Source organism: Mirounga leonina, unplaced genomic scaffold (genome assembly GCF_011800145.1).
Source record: "Mirounga leonina isolate KUSES-001 unplaced genomic scaffold, KU_Mleo_1.0 Mir_268, whole genome shotgun sequence".
Taxonomy (NCBI): domain Eukaryota; kingdom Metazoa; phylum Chordata; class Mammalia; order Carnivora; family Phocidae; genus Mirounga; species Mirounga leonina.
Window position 1 is genome coordinate 9,318,084 of NW_023270649.1, and position 21,695 is coordinate 9,339,778.

At 48.7% G+C, this 21,695-nt stretch overlaps 1 protein-coding gene across 1 annotated transcript in view; it reads left to right on the top strand.

The window, feature by feature from the left end:
* Positions 1–713: 713 nt before the first annotated feature.
* Positions 714–21,695, top strand: part of PRPS2 (phosphoribosyl pyrophosphate synthetase 2) — a 38,316-nt gene continuing 17,334 nt past the window's right edge. The window contains exons 1-2 of the mRNA XM_035029708.1: positions 714–917; positions 8,390–8,573. Of these exons, the coding sequence (XP_034885599.1) occupies positions 796–917; positions 8,390–8,573 (306 nt within the window). The 5' untranslated portion in view covers positions 714–795. The remainder of the gene's footprint in view (positions 918–8,389; positions 8,574–21,695) is intronic.

Consider the following 21,695-nt stretch of genomic DNA (forward strand, 5'->3'; position numbering starts at 1 on the left):
CACGGGGCCATTCTGTAGTTCAGGCACCAGCGAATTTGAGCTAAAGACTAGATAGTAAATAATTTAGGCTTTGTGAGCCACAAAGCAAAATGGAGAGGTTATTATGTGGGTACTTACATAACGAAAGAAAACAAATTTTCACAATATTTTTATTGACAAAACATAATAATTTAGTACTACTTTTTGCAGTACACACCTACTAATGAGAGGAGAGGGTTATTTTGTTTTTTGAAGGGGATACTATTTTTCTTAATTGGGTTGCGAACGTAGTACAGCTATGATCACATAGATTGCAAATGTTCATGTGTAAAAACAATGCTTAGGTCTCTGGTACGACAAGGCAGTGCTGTGGATCTGGCCCGCGGGCCACAGTTTGAGAGACCCTTGTAGTTGCACACCAGTCGTCTGTGGTGGGTTTGGGGGTATTCCGGGGTGGGGGGGCAGCTCCTGGTTGCTAGACACGTCCGTCGCCTCTTCCTGCACCTCCCTCGGTGCCCAGTGAGGCTGGCCCATTGGCCCTCCCTCTCCAGGCAGGGCAGAAAGGTCAAAAACGGGGCCCCGAGCGCTCCCTCTTCAGCCCCTCCTCTCCCCAGCTCCGCCCCCTCCAGCTCCTCCTCCTCCCGGCCCCGCCGCGGCGCTTTCCCGCTCCTCCGCCCCCTCCAGCACCCAGCCCCGCCCCTCGAGCCCCGCCCCGACTCCGCCCCCTCCAGCTCCCTTCCACTCCGCTCCTCCTTTGGTCGACAGCCGCGCTTTCCCGCTCGCGTCGCAGCCTCCGGTGCCACCGCCGCCTCCGCCATGCCCAACATCGTGCTCTTCAGCGGCAGCTCGCACCAGGACCTGTCCCAGCGCGTGGCCGACCGGCTGGGCCTGGAGCTGGGCAAGGTGGTCACTAAGAAGTTCAGCAACCAGGAGACCAGGTGGGGGCCGCGCCGGCGGCCGGGCCGGGCCGGGGAGGGCGCTGGGCGCGCGGCTGTGGGGCCGGGCGGGGACCGTCGCCCGCCCGGGACCACTCCGCGGCCGCCCGCTCCCCCTTCCGGGGCGGGACGGCCACGACGCGGCCTCCGCGCCACCGCTGCGGCGCCCGGGAGACGCGGAGGAGGGCGGCCCCTGGCCCGGAAGGGCGACCTCGGGGCGGTCACAGCGTCGAGGAGAGGTGGGCGCAGGCCGGCGGGAACCGCCTCGGTGCCGGGCACGCGGCGAGGGACGCCCCTGGCTGTGCTCGTCCGGTTTCCCCGTCCCCTCCAGGCTGGTCCCAAACCCCGGGCGTGCGAGGGACGGCGCCGCCCACGTCCCCAGCCCCGGCAGCGCACTGCATTCACCTGGGGTCGTTTAAAAAGCTGCTTCCCCTCCCAGCCCCGGAGCTTCGGATCCCGCGGGCAGGGCGGGGTGGGGGGGTGGAAATCTGCGTTTTCAAAGCTGGCAGGTGACTCCCCAGCAGCCTGGGCGCGGATCTCTGGGTTGAGCAGAGGGGGTGTTTGTGCGGAGGGTTTAAAGAGCGTCAGAGCACCAGAGCGCACGTGCTGGTTCCCGTGGGCTTCCTCTCATTTTTCTGCCTCAAGGCCCTGCTCCGGCGTAACTGCCACACGTGTCTCAGGTCCGGGAGCCGTGGTCGTCTCCGTTCCGTGAGGTCCAGCCGGCGCCCCCCTCCCCCCGAATCGAGCCAGGGCTCCGTTTTCCACTTGCCTGAGTCCGCAGAGCTCTTTGACCAGTTTCAAGTGGGTCTCCTTTTTAGCTCTCTCCCTTAAGGGTCCAGCACTGTACGCAGTTACTGATCATTTCTATATCTGGCACAAGTCCAAAGCAACCAACACTTTCAACAAGTGGTGCTAGAACAATCGGTGTGAGCTGCCAAAAGGGCAACAAAAACCATCTAGACTTCCCACCGTTTCAAAACTTCACTTGAAACGGATCGTAGACTTAAATGTAAAGCCTAGAACTAAACCTTTGTAGAAGAAAACCTCGATGACTTTTGGATTAGTCAAAAATGTCTTAGATACTGAGGAGTTAGATTCATACATATGGGGACGATGGTGTTTTGTTGAGTCAGCTTTATAGGATCTGTGAAGCCCTTCTTCCAGGTGGGAAATCAGTAGCCCTGTTGCTAATGTCAGTGAAGAAACGTTTGTGAAGGAGTAACAGGTGCTATACCTGCCAGGAGTCCTTGAGCCAGACATTTCCGCTTTGCAGAGTTTAATACAGAAGTCTGGAAGCATGGTGGAAGGCTCTGGAAAAGGATAGTGTAGCTAGGTTTGAATGTTGTAATATCTTGCCAGTTCTATTCAAGTTTGAGTAGCTGTTAAGAGTGGGATAATAGTTTTTGTTCAGGAGGTGGCGTCGTGTAAGTAGAGGAGAAATTTCTGGGTGAAGTGGATTTTGAAAGCAAATATGTTGCCCTTCCATGTTCTCCCGGTGCAGCGCCATCCTTTACTGCTGGAGCATAGTTAATCTAGCTCAGAAGTCCTTTGCGAAGTCATTGTTGGATTTCTGCTCAAATGAAGTCTGGGAATTGCTTGTATAGTTACATTGGGGTTTTTTATTTTGTTTTTGTTTTTTTTAATTTTTTTTTTAACAATTCACTCTTCAAAGATTTTATTTAGTTAGAGGGAGCGAGAGCGTGATCGAGAGCTCACGTGAGCAGGGGGAGGGGCAGAGGGAGAAAGAATCTCAAGCCGACTCTGAGCGGAGCTGAGCCCAGAGCCCAATGCAGGGCTCAATCCCAGGACCCTGAGATCATGACCTGAGCCGAAATTAAGGGTCGGACGCTTAACTGACTGAGCCACCTGGGCACCCCTGTTTTGTTTTTTAAGTAATCTCTACACCCAAGGAAGGGCTTGAACTCACGATCAAGACTCACATGCTCCCTGACTGAGCCAGCCAGGCACCCCAACATTATGTTTTTATTATTTAGAATATAACAGGTTAGCTTCCTGACTTTTCTTTCCCATGAACTGTCTAGGTCCAGAGGTTGATTTTTTTACAAACAGTCCTCTCTGTACTAGGTATTGTACTTATGATCTGATTTTTACTGTGTGGTCCTAGAGATGAGAAACGGGGTAAAAGGAAGAGAAAATTTATTTAGTTCATGTAAGAGACCCATTCCTGAACCTCTCCCCTGAGCCAGAACCAGAAATCTGCTTTGATGTCTTCTGGTCATCACCTTCCATTCCCCTTTTTTTTTTTTTTTTAAGGTTTTGATTTTTAAGTAATCTCTATACCCAACATGGGGTTCAAACTAAGAACTCCAAGATCAAGAGTAGCATGCTTCTCCAACTGAGCCAGCCAGGCGCCCCTCCCCCCTCATTCCCCATTTTTTTTTTTTTTTTAAAGATTTTATTTGAGAGAACACAAGCACAAGCAGGGGAAGTGGGAGAGGAGAAGCAGACTCCCCACTGAGCAGGGAGCCCGATGCAGGGCTCGATCCCAGGACCCCAAAATCATGACCTGAGCCGAAAGTAGATGCTTAACCGACTGAGCCACCCAGGTGTCCCTCAATCCCCACTTTTAAAACACCACTTAATCGAGACACAGGGCCTCCTGATTTTCCCTTCCATCTCTGAATCATTTTACTGATTTGTTTGTTTGTTTTTAAGGATTTTATTTATTCATTTGAGAGACTGAGGGAGCATGAGTGAGCAGAGCAGGGGGAGGGGGAGAGGGACAAGCAGACTCACCTCTGAGTGTGGAGCCTGACACAGGACTCCATCCCAGGACCCTGAGATCATGAGCTGAGCCACTCAGGTGCCCCTGTGAATCATTTTAGATATGCACAGAGATGTCTGCACCAGCTTCACTATAGACCACTGAAATCCCACAATGAAGGTGTCTGAAAGTCTGTTGTAACATTTTATTCTGGTCAGTTAAACTGCCCAGAGTGGTTAGCTGTACTGAAAGACCCAAAGTTTTGGTTTTCTGTTGTGTAACAAATCACCCCAGAATTTAACAGCTTAAAACAGCAATTATTTGACTCATAAACCTACAGTTTGGGCAGTGCCCTGTGTGATGGCATCTGGGACAGTTAACTGGGGCTGCAGGGTCTGCTTCGAAGATGGCTTGCTCACATGGCTGGTAAGTCGGTGCTGGCTTTTGCCTGGCAGCATGGTCAGGAACCTCAGTAGCTCTCCACGGGGCTGCTTGAGCTTCCTTATAGCATGGAAGACAGGAAGTGGAAGTTGCCAGTCTGGTGAGGTCTGGGCCCTGAAGTTGGTGCATTGTCACTTCCGTTGTCAAGCAGAATCCTCCCAAATCCAAGGGAAGGGGAGCATAGACTCCACTTTTTTTTTTTTTTTAAGATTTTATTTATTTATTTGACAGAGAGACAGAGAGGGAACACAAGCAGGGGCAGAGGCAGAGGGAGAAGCAGGCTTCCTGCTGAGCAGGGAGCCCGACACGGGGTTTGATCCCAGAGTCCCGGGATCACGACCTGAGCTCAACTGAGCCACCCAGGCACCCCCTTTTTTTATTAATTTATTTTAGAGAGCTTGCTTCCCAGCAAGCAAGGGAAGGGCAGAGGCAGAAGGAGAGAGAGAAAATCTCAAGCAGACTCCTTACTGGGTGTGGAGCCCGATGTGGGGCTCAATCTCACGATCCTGAGATCATGATCTGAGCCGACACCAAGAGTCGGATGCTTAACCTGCTTAACCAGCTGAGTCACCTGGGTGCCCCTAGACTCCACTACTACTTTTTTTTTTTTTTTTGAGATTTTATGTATTTACTTGAAGAGAGAGAGTGTGAGAAGGGGGCAGGAGCGGAGGGAGAGGCAGGTTCCACACTGAGCAGGCAGCCTGATGCGGGACTCGATCCCAGGACCCTGGTATCGTGACCTGAGCTGAAGGCAGACGCTTAATCAGCTGAGCCACCCAGGAGCCCCTAGACTCCAGTTTTTGATGGGAAAAGTTTTAAGGTGTCTGCAGCCATCTTTCAATTACCACACCCATTCATTGTTGAGTCACATAAACTCATCTGCCTTATTTTGGGATCTGTGAAGATTCTCCATCTGAACAGCAAAAGGATGCTGCCTTCTGGCCACAATTTTTAAAAGACCCTACAAGAAAGATCAGTCGTGATCATTTTTATGAGTAGAAGCAGGAATAGCTTTGGGGAGAAAAGTTGCCATGGTGATAGGACTTTTCCATCCTCTGCTGGACTGCTAATCATAAGGGGACTGAAGTTCCTGAAGAAAAATAGGCCAGAGAAGCAGGTCTTGGGGGATAAACAGTCATAACCTCAGAGGCTGGCAAATTTTTTCTGTAACAGGCCAGATAGTGAACAGTGCCGGCTTGGCAGGCCCATGTCCCCCGTGGTACTGCTGCATCTCAGCTGGGTCGGTCAGAAGTCTGTCGCGGGTTGGTGCATTCCTTTCTGGAGGCCCTAGGGGAGAAGCCATTCCCTGGCTTTTCTCGGCTTGGAGAAGCTGCCTGCAGTCCTTGGACTCTTCTTCCAGCTTCAAAGCCAACAATATAGAACCTCCCCGACCCTGCTTCAGACCTCATATCTCTTTCTCGGCCCTTTCCTGTCTTCCTCGCCTGTTTTAAGGACCCTTGTGATTGCATGGGGCCAACTTGAATAATCCAGGGAAGTCTCCCCATTTTAAGGTCAGCTGATCAATAACCTTAATTCTGTCTGCCCACTTGTTTTCCCCTTTGTCATGTAACTAACATACTCAGAGGTTCTGGGGCTTAGGACATAGACCTCTTTGTGGGGACCATTCTCAGCTTGTTGGTTGCAGATTGCTGTATAATACTGCGATTTCCAAATTGACTTTATTCCACAGTTGTTCACAAGGGAATTACGTTTAGCTCCTTAGAACTCAAAATAGGAGGGAGCATATAGAATTCTGTCAGTCTCATCCTGAGGGTGGCATCGTACTCCTTCCATTCATAGCAGAGAACATAGAAAAATATGACCCACTGTTACCAAAACTCATTTTCAGATCAGTTCGCCTTGAAAAACTTCATTTTTGTGTTCTAATTATTCTAGTTGAAGTTGGATAGAAGCTTCTGGTAATTCGGCATACTACTGCATGGTATCCAAAATGTCGACTCATTTTAAAGTTGTTTTAGAAATAATTCGCTCTGTTGATAAAACAGTATCATTGGGTATAATTGGCTTCTGATAGTAGAAGAGATAAGGGTAATTATTTATGTACCTATCTTGTAATTTTAAAATAAGATTCGTTATACTTCTTTTTAGGGTGAGCCCATTTATAGTCCGTCTTACTGTAATGTGATATATGCTTTCCTAACAATCCTCATGCTATGCAAAATCATACAATAAAAAGCACAGGGTTTATGGGAAAACTGGGGTTGGGGGCACAGCACTCAAACTTCTTCAGTAACTTATTTTAAAAAGATGGGAATATAATAGAAATGGTAAAACACTACACATATTATTACAGGTTTAAAAGATAGTGGGGCGCCTGGGTGCCTCAGTCCGCTAAGCACCTGCCTTTGGCTTAGGTCATGATCCCAGGGTCCTGGGACGAGCCTCACATCGGGCTCCGTGCTCAGCAGAGAGTCTGCTTCTCCCTCTCCCTCTGCCCCTCCCCCCTGCTCGTTCTCTCTCTCTCTCTCTCTTTCAAATAAATAAACCTTTAAAAAAGATAATAAACACTGTAGTAAGTATGGCACTTTCCACTGAAAAAGACCTACAGCTTCCTTGTGGGAAGTGGGTCTTGGAAGGGCTGTAGCTTTTGGGTTCTTGTGAGGCGATGGAGGGAGGGTGATCTGAAGTTGTGTGGAAAACGGTGATACCAGATGTGGATGGGTGTGGCTGTGGTGCTGGTGGGGAGAGTGTGTGCGCATGTGCAGAGTAGTTCTAAGTGGCTCCATTCAGCTGGGTGCAGTGCAGTTTTCTGCATTCTTATCTCAGGATAAAAGGTGGTATGGAAGCAAATGCAGAATTCATATTACGCCCCAGTTGTTCCTAATGGATCAATTGGAACAACGTTGTAGCAGAGCTGAAGGTCCCCTTGGTTCTTGGCCCTACTCTGGGAAGGACCTGCCCCAGCACACAGCATTATTTCACTTTTCTTCCCCCGGAAGGCACATGCCAGGGATGCATGTTGAACAGTCAGCATTCTCTGCCCAAAACAGAAATTTTCCAACGTGCAATTTTCAAAGACTTTTGAAGCTCCTCTTTCTTTACTCTTTCTCCAGAAGCTACTGGAGGATGCCAACCAGCAAAACAAAGAAGTACAGCAAGAAAGAGGATACAGAAAGTGGGAAATTGAGTGCGGGGGAGGGGTGGTGGGATTCCCCGGGGGGCATCTGTGCAGAGGCAGAAGGAGAACCCGCGTTAACCAGCGGCGGGAGACGACACGGGCAGGCCAGTGAGCTGGCGATCACACTTGGTGTGAATTTGTATTCACTACTTAGAAAACTTAGCAGGTGAAAAGGTAGGATAGTATACTCCAGGGACAACAAATCACCAAAAGTTATGTGTAAGAGGGAAATCTAATCTTGGACTTAAGTTTGCTTTATGGCTCAGCTCTGAATAGCACTTACAGGGTTAAAAGTGGCCGTCCTGTTTGGTTAGAAGATTGATCTATGTTGGGATGGTGGGAGACCAGAAGGCTGCAGGGGATGCGGGCGATGGGGGGCGTGGTGTGGGGATAGTTAACGTCCTCATCTTCACAGCAAGAAGTCAACACTTGATGCCTAAAATGAAAACTCAAGGTGAAGCAATAGAAACGTACCAATTGGAGACTTGAAGATAAATGCCTGAGAACCATAGCAAGAGTTGAAATTGGTTGCCTCTGAAATGTTTGTTACAAGGTTTACAGAATGGCTAGAATTTTTTAAGCAGTGTGTATATGTAACTTCAATCAAAATAAAACTCAGTATACTATTTAGCAGAAAGAAGTTAATATAGCAGGACTGAGACATTTCTGACGAGCATATAAGATCCCCTCCTATATGAAAAAGTTCAGCTTGCGAGGTGGTCCTCAGCTGGCCTTTGGGAACCTTGTGTTTGAAAGGCTCGCTCTACCTAACTGCACAGTGTGGTTAAGGTGGAACCCCTGGAGGTCTGGGATTTTGGTCCGTGCCAGGCAGATGGAGCCCGTGTGACCAGCCCGCCAGTAAGAACCTGGGCACCGATGAGCTTCCCTTGTGGACAGCACTTAGGACATATTGTCACAGCACGTGGCTGGGGCATGAAGCTCGACCCGTGCAACTCCACTGCAGGGTGACTCTTGGAAGCTTGCACCTGGTTGCCCACGGAGGTTGCTCCTCGCACCTTTTCCCTTTGCCCGTTTTGCTTGTGGTATATCATAGCCACGAGCGCTGCTGTATGGCGAATCCTCACCCCCCCCTCCCCTGGTGGGGCTCCAGGGGACCTCCAAGACGCAGACATATCTTACTGTTAGCGGATGGCCTTTTTCTTTTCGTAGCGTTGAGATCGGTGAAAGCGTGAGGGGCGAAGATGTCTACATCATCCAGAGTGGCTGTGGGGAAATCAACGACAACCTGATGGAGCTCCTCATCATGATCAATGCCTGCAAGATCGCGTCGTCATCCAGGGTGACTGCCGTGATCCCTTGTTTTCCGTACGCGCGACAGGATAAAAAGGACAAGGTATGAGACTTGTGTCCTGTTGGCAGAACCTGCTCTGGGGTAGCATCTACGGTTTTTTCCCCCCCTCACATATTAGCTCAGGATATCTGGAAAATGTTTGCTTTCTGTTTTACTGATCAAGGAAAGAAGCCTTCTCATCTTGGCTTTTCAAAGGTTTGTCTTTGAACCCGCCATCATGTTCATATTTATAGAAACAGACAAGGCATATGTTTGTAGGTATTAGGATAGCATATAGCCCTGGTGATGAAATTGTTGTGTATCTTTATGGTGATGGATAGAACAAAAGGCACCCACACCCGCCCCCGCCCCCCCCCACACCCCCCAGTGAGTACGTCAAACTGGGGAAGTGGAATCCGATCACTGGACTGGATCAATGCCTGTATTTTGGTTGTGAGTCTGTACTCTAGTTTTGCAAATGTTACCACGAGGAGAAGCTGGGTAAAGGGCACAGCCGGATCTCCGAATTGTTTCTTACAACTGCATATGAATCTGCAGGTCTCTCAAGGTAAACAATTTCATTTAAAAAATACACCATTACCTCTTTTTAACCTTTCCAGAAGAGCAAAGTTAATATTGTTGACTTTTTCTTTGAGCCACACTAGCACCATGTGAGGCTGTGTGCCTTTCTAGAAGAAATTAAAATAGTCCTTTCCTTCAAGAAAGCTCAGAGAAGTTGGAATTTGAGGGGAACTTGGGAGGGGATTGTATTCGTTCGCCAGGGCTGCTGTAACAAATGACCATAAACAGGGTGGCTGAAAACAACTGAAACGTGTTCTGTCACAATTTGGGGGCCAGGCATCAGAAAACAAGGGTTGCGCTCCTTATGAAGACTCTGGAGGGAAGTCTTCTTTGCCTCTTCTGGTTTCTGGTGGCTCCTGGCATTCCTTGGCTTCCGGTAGCATCACTCCCATCCCTGCCTCTTTCTTCACATGGCTGCCTTCCCTTTGTCTCTGTGTGTGCTTCCCTCTTTTTAAAAAGGACAGTCATTGGATTAGGACCCATCCTAATCCAGAGTGATCTCATTTTGATCTTTACCCTAGTTCTATCTGTAAACACCTTCTTTTTAAATGAGGTCACATTCCAAAGTTCTTGGGTGGATGAGTTTTGGGGGGATATCACTGAAACCACGATAGGCATCAGCTCTTAAGCTGTTACCTGCTTTAGGTCTTATGGATAGATAGATGTTCATCAGGTTCTCCATGAATCCTTCAGTTGACAAGACACATGTCTGTTCTGTGACATGACTAATCATGACAGAAGTTCCCCTGATAACACCTCTGTTTATCTCCCTAATTCATTTTCTGAGACAACACACATTTCCAAACAGCACACAAGATTCCCTCCTATATCAAAAAAAGTCCCTTTATACATTTGAATTCCTGTACCAAGGCCCCCCCTAAATTTTAATGCCTCTTCAGGTGTGGTTCCAGACCCCATGCTGAACCCAGCTGTCAGTTAATTTCTCACTAGAAATTTGATCTCCAGAAATCCATTCTGCAATTGAGTTATGGTTTACCCTGCATAGATTAGAAGGGGTCGGCAAACTTCTGTAAAGGGGTGTAGGGTCTCTGTGGCAGCAGCTGAACTCTGGTGTATCTCAAAGACTCGGACGATATGTAAATGATGGGTGTGGCTGTATGCCGATGAGACTTTTATGTATGGACAGTGAAATGTGAGTTTCATATCATTGTCACGTGCCGTGAAATGTTCTTCTTTTGATTGATTTCTTCCTGCAGCTATTTAGTCATGTAAAAACCATTAATAGCTCACAAGCAGTACAGAAACAAGCGGCTGCCTGGATTTGGTCCGTAGGCCAGCTGGCCAGCCCTTGCGTTAGAGCACTGATTGGGTGATCGGGTGTGCGTGCTTGTGAGGGGGTGTGACTCTGCGACTGTGTGTATGTATCACTTGGTGATTTAGATACAGCTAAGGGCAGCCCAAACCTTAGGTCACATAGACTGCTGTGAAGCATATGACCTCCACCTTGTTATTTATGGAACATTTTTTATTCTAACTTATTGGAAAGTTCTCTGTGCGTTTTTAGCTCCAAAATTTCCATTTATTTTTGTCCCATCAGCCCAGTCTGTTGTCCCGTTTGTGTGTGTCACAGGATTGTGGAACATCTTCATTTTTGTCTGTGTCCTAAAGAAGCCAATGATGATTGTGCTCTTTTCTCTTCCGTGTAGCAAGAGGCTCAGCGAATTCTGTATTCTCTCATTTGCCATCAGGTTCTCCTTTCACTTGTAGTAAGTTTTGCATTTGGTGCTCAGATAGGCAGTGAATTGTATCTTCTTGAGTAACTGAATATCCTTTTACCGTTACATGGTCCCTGTCCCAGGCCCAGCGGCCTAGGGAGGGGAGCCCTAACTTCTCCTTAACTGATAACCAGTGGCAACTCCTACGGCTTTTGTTTGCAAGTATCCAGTCTGCAGTTAGCTTTGTTTCCAGGGTGGTATTTTCAAACTCCGTTGCTCGTTGCTCGTTGCTCGTGTTTATTCCTAATGAAGTCTTTGTGGTGCAGGGAAACTAGCCCTGCTTGGTTGGCCCTGGCCCTGCGTGCGGACCTGCCTCCCGCCAGCAGTGCCCCCTGCCGCTGTACAGAGGTCCTCTCCCACGGGTGTACCTGCTCTGTGGGGTGGTGGCTTCCCACCAGCTCTCTGTCCTGCTTCCTATTGTCGCACACTTGGGCGGGTATTCCGTTCGGGCCGTTTTGAGCACCTGTCTCTCTCTTTCCTTTCGCTCTTTCTGAATCACTTTGCTCCAAGTGTGTTTCTTGGAAACAAGCTGGTAGCTGTTTTTAGTGTTTAACCCCCATCAGACAGTTCCAGACTTAACTGCTGATGGATGAGATAAGACGTTCATTGTCAACAGCACAGAAGCAGGGAGGTGGACACGGGGTTGAGAGGCCGCACAGATAGCAGCAGAGGGAGGCCTGAGGGCAGAGATTGTGTGGCTTATTGTCAGAGAAAACTGATGAGCGGAGAAGGAATGCTGGAGGGCTGTGTTCCGTTTCTGTAGCTGCTTTTATAAATGACTAAAGGGGGGGGGGCTTAGAACGACAGAAATGGCTCTCACCGGTCTGGAGGCCCGAGGTCAAAAATCGAGGTGTGGCAGAGCCAGGCGGGTCTGGAGGTTCTAGGGGAGGATCCTTCCCGCCTCCGCAGCTTCTGGAGGCCACATCCCTCCAGCCTCTGGTTGTGTCTTCACTTGGCTTCTTACCTCTGTGAAATCTCCCTCTTGAAGGGAGTGTAACAAGGCATTAAGTAAGTGCTTAAGGGAAGTGGCCTGAGCCTGTGAGCAAACTACGTTTATCAGTAACTGGGCTGAGGTGAGACCCAGAATGATGGGAAAACCTTTCTTCCCCCTTTGTGCCCTGCTTAGGTAGGCCAAGGGCCATGTAGTGTTTGAATGTGACAGGAAGTCATGGGCCACACTTGCTCTCTGGGCTCAGACAGAAAAGCCTCCTCAGCCACAGGAGGAACCATGGGCAGCATCCCCCCCCCCCCCCCCCCCCGCCACATCCCGGGTTTCTCTTGTCCTTTTCTTTCCCACAGGACCATGCTGCCTATGATGTCTGAGACACAATGAAATTCACCGTGATCGACCTATTCAGAGTTAGCTGCAAAGAAGCCCAGAAAAACCTAGAGCCTTTTAACTGTATTCAAAACCTGCTTCCTTATTTATGTATTTGACAGAGAGAGAGAGACAGCGAGAGAGGGAACACAAGCAGGGGGAGGGGGAGAGGGAGAAGCAGGCTTCCCGCCGAGCAGGGAGCCCGATGTGGGGCTCCATCCCAAGACCCTGGGATCATGACCTGAGCCGAAGGCAGATGCTTAACCGACGAAGCCACCCAGGCGCCCCATTATTTTATTTTATTTTTTTTTCTTTTAATAAGAGACAGAGAGCATGAGAGGGAGGAGGGTCAGAGGGAGAAGCAGACTCCCCGCCGAGCAGGGAGCCCGATGCGGGACTCGATCCCGGGACTCCAGGATCATGACCTGAGCCAAAGGCAGTCGCTTAACCGACCGAGCCACTCAGGCGCCCCCCATTATTTTTAATCTTACTGCTGCTTCTTAAGCAAGCCCCGCACATCTGTAAAATTTTATTTTTGGCTTCGTTGGTATGTACAAGAAACCGGGGACTGGTTCTGAAGGTGAAGGAATGGTTTCATAAATCATGACACAGCAGCACATGTGGTCTGACCCGGAGAAAAAGGAAGATGATGTAGTATGAATCGTAAAACACATGGTATAGCGTCGTCTGAGCTCTGGGGTTACAACTTTGGGAACAAGGGGACTCCGGTTTGAATTTCAGCATCATGATTCACTCAGCTTGTGCTTTGCAACAGTAGCTTAAACTCTGTGTGTGCTTAGTTTTCTCATCTATAAATTTAATGATAGCATTTGCTACTATTTCTAACGTGCTTCGCATGCAATAAATACATGGGTAGGCAGACTTTTTCCAAAAAGAGCCAGGTGTCAAATTTTTAGACTTGGTGGGCCCCCAGATCTTTTGGACTAGGTCAGCTCCACCATTTTGGCACAAAGGCAGCCATATATGATATGTAAGTGAAGGGATGTCTGTTTGTGTTCCAACAAAATTTTATTTCTGGGCGCGGGAATAGGAATTTCTTTTTTTTTCTTTTTCTTTTTTAAGATTTTATTATTAGAAGGAGCACAAGCGGTAGGGGATGGTGGCATAGGCAGAGGGAGAAGCAGACTCCCCGCGGAGCAGGGAGCCCGATGCGGGGCTCGATCCCAGGACCCCCGGGATCATGACCTGAGCCGAAGGCAGCCGCTTAACGACTGAGCCACCCAGGCGCCCCTGGAATAGCAATTTCCTATGCTTTTCAAATGTCACAAAACGTTCTTTGTTTGCTTTTCAGCCTGTGAAAAATGTAAAAACCATTCTTAGCTCACAGGTTGTACAAAAACAGAGCACAGGCTGGCTTTGTCCCCTGCGACGGCAGAGACCCCTTGCCTGGTTCACACAGTCTGACGTGGGCAAAGCTGGAAAGCATTACTTCCGAGGGGGTAGAGGACCTGTAGCTTTTTTCACAGTCATTTTCAAGGTTATGTTCTCTTTTCAGTTATCAAATTGTTTCTTTTTATTTTTTAACCGGAAACATTGAGAACATTTGTCCTGACATTGGTTTCTCCAATATTATAAATTTGTGAAGCCCATCAAATTTACACTTTTAGCAGGGTGGCATCTGGTACATTGAATAAGGTCTGGAATATCCCAAGAGGCTTTATCATGATTGGCCTGGCTCGCCAAATGTTTGATCTTTCTCCGTGTTTCATCAGGGGAGTTGAACGTCTTACTTTTGGTTACTGTACCTTGATGTTACCTTTGTGGAAATGCCCTAATTATTCTCTTAGTGGCTGTAAAGTCAGTTAACTTGCAAATCATCTTTCCTGCAAGATTCAGTTGGGTCTTGAGCCAAATTCCTAGTACAGAATGCAAATTTGTAAACAAGGTCTGGAGAAGGAAATCAGGAAGTACGAGTTTTAGACATTACCTCTGGTTTGGATCTCAGAAGCAGGAAATGCTGGATGCCACGGAGGAATGTTTTTGCCAGTTACAAAATTATAGGAAGAGCCCCACTTTGACAAGCGTTGAGAATCAGATTGTATTACAAAGAAGTCCCAGTGATCAATTTGTTCTTTTCATCATCCCTGAAATCATGTTAGGCTAAATAATTCTCCCAAGTCACTGAGGCAAATAACTAAGTCTTGAAAACTCGACGTGATTGAGATTCTCTTGTTAAGTATTTACCGAAGAGCTACGGTATGTAGGGTACAGAGCTGTGAGCTGCAGAGGATGTGAAGATCTCCAAAACCAACTCTTTGCCCTTGAGGGATGCCTAGTCCAGTTGTGAGCTATGATATCCATACATATCACATCTTCCAATGTCAGTCTTTCAGCGGATGGCAAAAGGTGGTCCCCATTGGTAGTGGCCCAGTGCTCAGCCAATGCAGTGTCCCTTTAGAATGGACAGACCATTTCTCTCTGGAGTTGTCAGAGCATCACAGCGTTTGGAGATTTGAACCAGACCTGGAGGGTCAAAAGCAGTGGCCCAGCAGAGGCATGGTAGCGAGGCGGACATGTGGCTGTAGATGGCAAGGCTTAAATTGTTCTCTAGAAGAGGGAGAGAGTGGGCCCAGTGCAGATTGCAGGGAGGACCCTTGGAGCCAGGCTGGTCAGGGTCTTTTTTGTTTGTTTGGTTTTGTTTGTTTTTTTAAGATTTAGTTATTTATTTGAGAGACAGCAGGTGAGCGAGCACGAGTGGGGTGAAGGATAGAGGGAGAAGCAGACTCCCCGCTGAGCAGGGATCCTAATGCAGGGCTCCATCCCAGGACCCCCAGGATCATGACCTGAGCCGAAGGCAGATGCTTAACCAACTGAGTCCCCCAGGTGCCCCGAGGTTGGGGTCTTTTTATCCCAAAGGCAGTGTGGAACAGAACAGGGAGTTAAACAATGAAAACATGAATTATGGTATGTAGTTAGTTGAGAAAGTTGAAAAATGTAAAAGAATAGAATATTTTCCCATAATTTCACTTTCTGGAAACATCTACCATTAACATTTTAGGGTGTTTCTTCTCATTCCTTGTGTGTTGGAAAAAATGTGTGTGTGTGTGTGTGTGTGTTACATATGTATTGCTAACCTTAAAAGTAAAACTGCCAGTTATTTTACCAGCAAAAGGTAGGTTTATTCGAGAATTTAAAAAAACCATCGGCAAGTCTGGAGGACAAAGGAGAGGGACACTTCTGAAGGAGCAACGGGGGAAGTTGGGAGGGCTGTTATGAGATAAAAGGCTATGGGAGGAAACTGGGAGTTTGCAGTATGGTGGCTTTCCATCAGCGGAGCTGTTGCCAGGAACGAGGAGACTGTTTCTTCCTCCTGCTGGAGTAGCGAAGTAGTATAGTATCCACATGCAAGGTCAAGCCCCCCCTCTTCCTGTTGGGTCTGCGATTGACTAGGAGTGGGAGGGCATGAGAGCTCCCCCTCCCAAAACCTTCTGACTCCATTTTAGTGAGGGTTCCATTACTAATGTTCTTATTTCCCCCTTTTGATCAAGGTCTTTCCTTGGAAGCGTCACCGATCGGCAATCAGGTTCTCTATATTTAGTGGGTTTTGTCTCTTGAGTGCCAGCAAGGACCTTTCCTGGCTGTCGGGTCTCCGGTCGGAGGGAAAGTGTGCAGCAGTTGGAAAGCACTTAAGCCACACTGAGTCCAGGGAGCGTTAGAAGAGATGAAGTCTCAGGCATTTCCTATCTGAAGTCTGTCTCTTCTCCAGATTGTGAGCACGGAGCCAGCACCACCTTACTGGGCATGTCCTTTCTGCCGAAGATGGAGAGACGATACCCAGTCCAAACTAACAGGACAGAACCAACTGTATGTTGGTTCTAAACCAGAACCCTAGGTCTGAAAATATTTACTGGCTCTTACTTGGATTTGGGGAAGAAACGTTTCTCCCTATGAAGGCCATCCCAAGTCCCGTTTGCCTCCTGAAATGGCTATGACGTAAAAGGGAAATAGTGCGAGAGCGCAGTGCATGGGATATCCGAGCCCATTTGGGAAGCTCCAGTAGGCATACAAACATGCAGCAATAGTTAATGGACCCTTTTTGCAAGAACAGCGAAACTTCAAGGGCATCTCAGAACAGTGTGGTTACCTCGAAAGAGCTGTTTAGAACCGTGTGCGTTATCAATAATAGTGTCTAAAGTTGTGATTTCAGAAACTATGAATTTGGATAAGAATCCAGGGTCAGTTCATAGTTTAGATAAAAGAAAGACTTGTGAATTCTGAGCCTTGTCACCCTTGGGAAAGGCTCACAGGATCCTAATGAGGCTGTTCCTGTTTCAAAAGCTTTCCCCTTTTTTGCAAGAGATTGGGAAATGCAGATCAAGGGCATTTTCTTGACACAAAAGAGGTAGAAGCAGCGTCGGTGAGGATAGGGTCTACAGGCCTGGTCCGGACAGCTTGGGGAAGCGGTCTCTGCAGGTGTTGTCTGTTTCAGTTCTGGGCAGTCTTGGCTTTCACGTCATAAGATGGCGTGCAGGTCCAGTCAGGGGCTGGTGCTTGCTTTAGATGGGTCACGTGGGTCCAGGAGTCTGTTCCCTGCAGAGCAGGGTTGGTGAGCAGTCCCTGATAAGGGCCTTTCCGACGAGGCTGAAGAATTGTTTTGGAGGTGTCCTTCCAAGAGACGAATTCTCCAGGTTGTGAAGGGTGATGACGTAAGGTCGTTGTCTGCTGGGAGTGCACAGTGAAGACGTAACTAGACCTTTACGATATTGAAGATCTCTCATCAGCTGTGGGGCCAAAGACGCAGGGGCCAAATGCACGGTCATCCTAGGACTATCGCCAAGGGCGGGAGTGCATGAGTTCCAAAGGGGGAGAGGATCTGCAGTCTGGAAGGATTTATGGCAATGCCTTCGACCAAGGTATTTGGAGAGTCTATAACATTTTGCCACTGGAGTCTTAACAGTGTCCTTAGTGCATTCGAGCAGCCCTGAGGATTGAAGACGGTATGGAAAACATTTATGTAAAGCCAGCCACAGCACCCAGACTTACAGAAGCACCTGGCCGGTAAAATGGGTGCCCTGGTTACTGTGTAGTTCAGGAGGGGTTCCCCGGGCCAGGCTCCTTTTTTTTTTCTGCTAGAATTTTAGCCACCGAAGAGGCACTGGCCTCTCTACAAGGGAAGCTTCAGTCCAGTGAGAAAAGAGACGAACCATGACGAAAACATGCTTGTATCCGTGAGATGGGGGGGGAGCTGCATGAAATCCTCAAATGGTCCATTGGGCAATTTAAGGTGTTTTCCAGGATTGTATTTTGGACAAGTGGAACATGCAAAGTAGACATTTTCGCAGCCTTTTTAATACTTTCCCGTCAGCATCGGTTCACGAATGCTCTCGTTTTGTCAATAGACCCACGGTTTAATGCGCGTGCGGTTGGAAGTAGTGGGAATTGTGGAATTTCTGGTAGGACCGGATGGTTATTTGGTCGAAACCAGAGCTTGCTTGCTTTATCGAAGCAACAAGTTACTAGATGTCCAGTGTTGTTTCTCCTTTTCTGGGGCCACTTGTTGGGCATCTCTGGTCAGTTTTTCTCATTTGTCCTTTGAGAGAACATCCCTTTGGGACACGACAGGGGTCTGGCTGTCAGTCTCCTGGAAATATCAGCAAGGTGATGTCCGTTGGCCTGCGGGGAGCTGGGTCTGGAATATCTAGGAACCTTCGTAGCCAGAGCTGCCGGCAAAAGTACGGCACCCAATAAATTTTGGACATAGGAACCGTTTTTAATCTTAGCCCCGTTGGATGTTGCTGCCATAACATTCCCAAATCTTGAGCTACCCCAGAGGCACACTGACTATCAGTATAAATGTATGTGGTTTTGCCCTTGGCGAAAATACAGGCTTGAGTCAGAGTGTAGAACCCAGCCTCGTTGTGCTGAAGTAGCTGAAGGTAAAGGTGACAAACCTCCGTGACTTCAGAGGGAGGTGGAAGAGCATGCCCAGCACGGTGTTGACCATTTTTATTCACTAAGAACCATCAGTAAACCGTGAAAAGTCTGCATCGGTTAGAGGAGTTTCCTGGGAATTGTCACGGCGGTCAAAAGGAGATCTTCAGCCTTAGGCAGTCATGAGGGGTTTCTTCAGTGGAAGGGGGGGAGGAGGGCGGCAGGGGTAGGGCTACGTGGTGAGAAAGAGTTACAATAGGAGGAACAGTTAGCAGCAAGATGTCAGTGGGGTGAGGTGACTGGTTGCGTGGAACACGGGATGGTTCAAAGGGACCGGCGTGGCTATTTCTTCAGTGGCCTTAACCGTGAGGGCAGTGGCAGGCATGGCTCTGAAGCCAGGGGGATATCCCGGAGCCACGGGGTCTGGCTGCTGGCCGCCACACCCTCTGGGGTGGTGTGGCTGAGCACTCGAGGGCATTCCCTTACCTCTCGCGTACAAAGAGGAAAAAGGCAGGTTGGTAATTAGGATGTCAAGGGGGCAGGGGCTTTTGTTAGACTTTGCTTTCAAGTTCCAAAGGCTCTGTCATGCCCCTCTTTGCAAATACTAGGGTTCAGTTTGTCAGTTTTTAGTAAAGGGCGCAGCGGCTGAGCCAAGCCGTGTGAGAGAAGTTTGGAATCCCAGTTTCGACAAGAGCCAGCCAGTCCAAGAAAGCCTCGTAACGGACTCTGAGTTTTAGGTTCTGGGAAATTCAGGATGCCTCGGAGTCCACCCAGATCCAAATCTGGTCTGTGTTTCTGAGATCACGTACCCTGAATACCAAACCCGAGTTTGAACAAAGTGCAGTTTTTCTTTGCAGACTTCGATGTCCCTTTAAGGCCACAAGTTTTAACAGGTAGATGCCATCTTCCTGTGAAGCGGCTTGAGAAGGGGGACAGAAGCAGAGTGGCTGTGTATTGTGACAAAGTAGAGCTTGCAGAAAACTCTGTATCCTCTCAATCAGCTTTTAAGGTTTGTAAAAAGTTAAGAAGGACTCTGTGTAACCCTGAGGCATTACCGTCCAGGTATATTGCCATTCTTCCCAAGTGATAAAGATACTGGCTGTCCTTATCAGCTGGGATACCAAAAAAATGCACCGCATGGGTCAGTTACAGTAAAGAATTTGCTTTCGGTGGGAATGGATGTCAGTAAGGCATGCGGGTTGGGAACGACAGGGTGCCAAGGGATACCAGTGGTATTTATTGCTCGGGGGTGCTGGACACACCTCCATTCTCAGCTGCTGGGTTCTCTCACAGGTAAAATTGGGGTGTTACAGGGATAACGAAGCCGTGAGCCTTGTAATCTCTGTATGAACTGTTTTAATACTCTGAAGCGGGGGCCTGCTTTATAGCCGTGGTGTCCGTAGGGACAGACACAGATTTTTTTTTTTTTTTTAAAGATTTTATTTATTTATTTGACACAGAGAGAGAGAGAGCGCACAGGTAGGCAGAGCAGCAGGCAGAGGGAGAGTGAGAAGCAGACTCCCCACTGAGCAAGGAGCCCGATGTGGGGCTCGATCCCAGGATCCTGGGATCATGACCCGAGCCAAAGGCAGACGCTTAACGACTGAGCCACCCAGGCGCCCCGTACAGACACAGATTTATTCCCAATCTGGACAGTAGTTTCTGCAAGCTGATTAGAGGGAGGATTGGGAAGAGCCCCTGTAGTTCCTGGTAGCCCCGTTGTAGAGAGCAAGATGGAGGCACTCACGTCGAGCAGAGGGGCCCGTGTCAAGCGGTGGTACAGGGCGGATAAGCATACCGCAGCTCCCAGATATCGCCGAGACCAGCACCAACTGACGACACCCCAGAACTCATAACAAGCAGAAGCAGAGAAGTCTGCAGGGGCCCAGGACTGATTCGATCCCTTTAAAAAGAGGAGTATTTTTGCAGCAGTCAGACTCGTCAGACGTGACCCCTCTATGTCTAACCACTTAAAAAAGGCACCTGTTGCCGAAAGCTGTGTCCGATGAATCTCTGAACAGAACTGAGATCCTCCACTGCTTGAATATCAGAAGAAGTGAGTGCCGAGAGCCGACCTGGCCTGGACTGACACCTTATCTCAACTACGCGCCCATGGGCTGACTGCGTGTTTGGTTCCTTCACTTCCTGCCCCCTGTGTTATCTTCTTTGTTGTGTGGTTTGTCTTCTGTCCTGCTCTGTGTGAAAGGTGAGAAGCCGGGTTAACCACGTGGTGAAATGTCACTGAGTTGGGAGTCCTGAACCTGCTCTGTAATTACGTTAACCTTGCTTTGGGACGGAATAGGGCTGCCACTGCGGAAAGACAACACCTCGTGTGTGCGCCTTCACAGTGTGCTCATGACACTTGGCGTGGCGGGGGCGGGATGCCACGTCATTGACTCGTTGTGTGGTAGAAGATTTAGAAGAATCAGGGGCGCCTGGGTGGCTCAGTCGGTTGAGCGGCTGCCTTCAGCTCAGGTCGTGATCCTGACGTCCCGGGATCGAGCCCCGCGTCGGGCTCCCTGCTCAATGGGGAGCCTGCTTCTCCCTCTCCCTCTGCCTGCCACTCTGCCTACTTGTGCTCTCTCTCTCTCTCTGTCAAATAAAAAAAAAGAAAGAAAATTTAGAAGAATCAGAAAAGACCCCCAGACGCTTGCTTTACTTGACCATAACAGAACTAAAAATAATAAATTGGGGAATACATTTATGTGAATATAGACTTTTCCAGGTGTCTCACTGACAGTGAGACCCTAAGGTAGCAGCAAGGCCAGTGAAGCCGAGACCGGCGCTGTGCAAGGAGCAGTCGACAGTGGAAGCCCGTCCGGGGTGCACCCCTCTGCAGGCCGGGCACGAGGTGGAACTAGCCAGAGCCAAGACCAAGGGAGATGGCCTCAGAAAGGCACTTGGAGGGGCGCCTGGGTGGCTCAGTCGGTTAAGCGTCTGCCTTCGGCTCGGGTCGTGATCCCAGGGTCCTGCTCCCTGCTCCGCGGGAAGCCTGCTTCTTCCTCTCCCACTCCCCCTGCTTGTGTTCCCTCTCTTGCTGTGTCTCTCTCTGTCAAATAAATAAATAAAATCTTAAAAAAAAAAAGCGTTTGGAGGACTAAGAAGAGTTAAAGCATTTGGAGACATTGCAAAGATACATGCCACTCCTGGCCAAAGTAATCTATAACTTGGCAGAAAGATGTGAACAAAAATTGTGGAAAAATCTGTACAAATCTCCCAAGTGGGAAATAGACCTCTGCATAGTTAAGAAATTGTATATGGCAGCTGCTAGGTTACAAAAAAGGAAAGATGCGGGCCCTAGGTAAATGCCTAAAAAGGATGGTGAAAAGGGCCAAGAGGCCTAACACCATACTTTGGGTACAAGACCCCTGCTACCCCACGGAGTTGGAAGTCAGAAAGCTCACAGCCAGGACCCTGGGAGGTATAGTCATGGATCTGAAGGATCCTAAAAATGTAAAACCCTTAGGGTCCCGGGTGCCTGCTGTGGAGGTTCCCATCTTATTGATGACAACCACCTCACAGATCAGGACCGGCAAAGAGCTAGCTAATAGAGTAATAAGGAAGGACAAATCAATGAATAATGTAAGTTTAAAGGACAAAGCACCCTTGGGGACCCCAGGACACCCATCTTGAGGACCCAGGAGACTATGATAACTC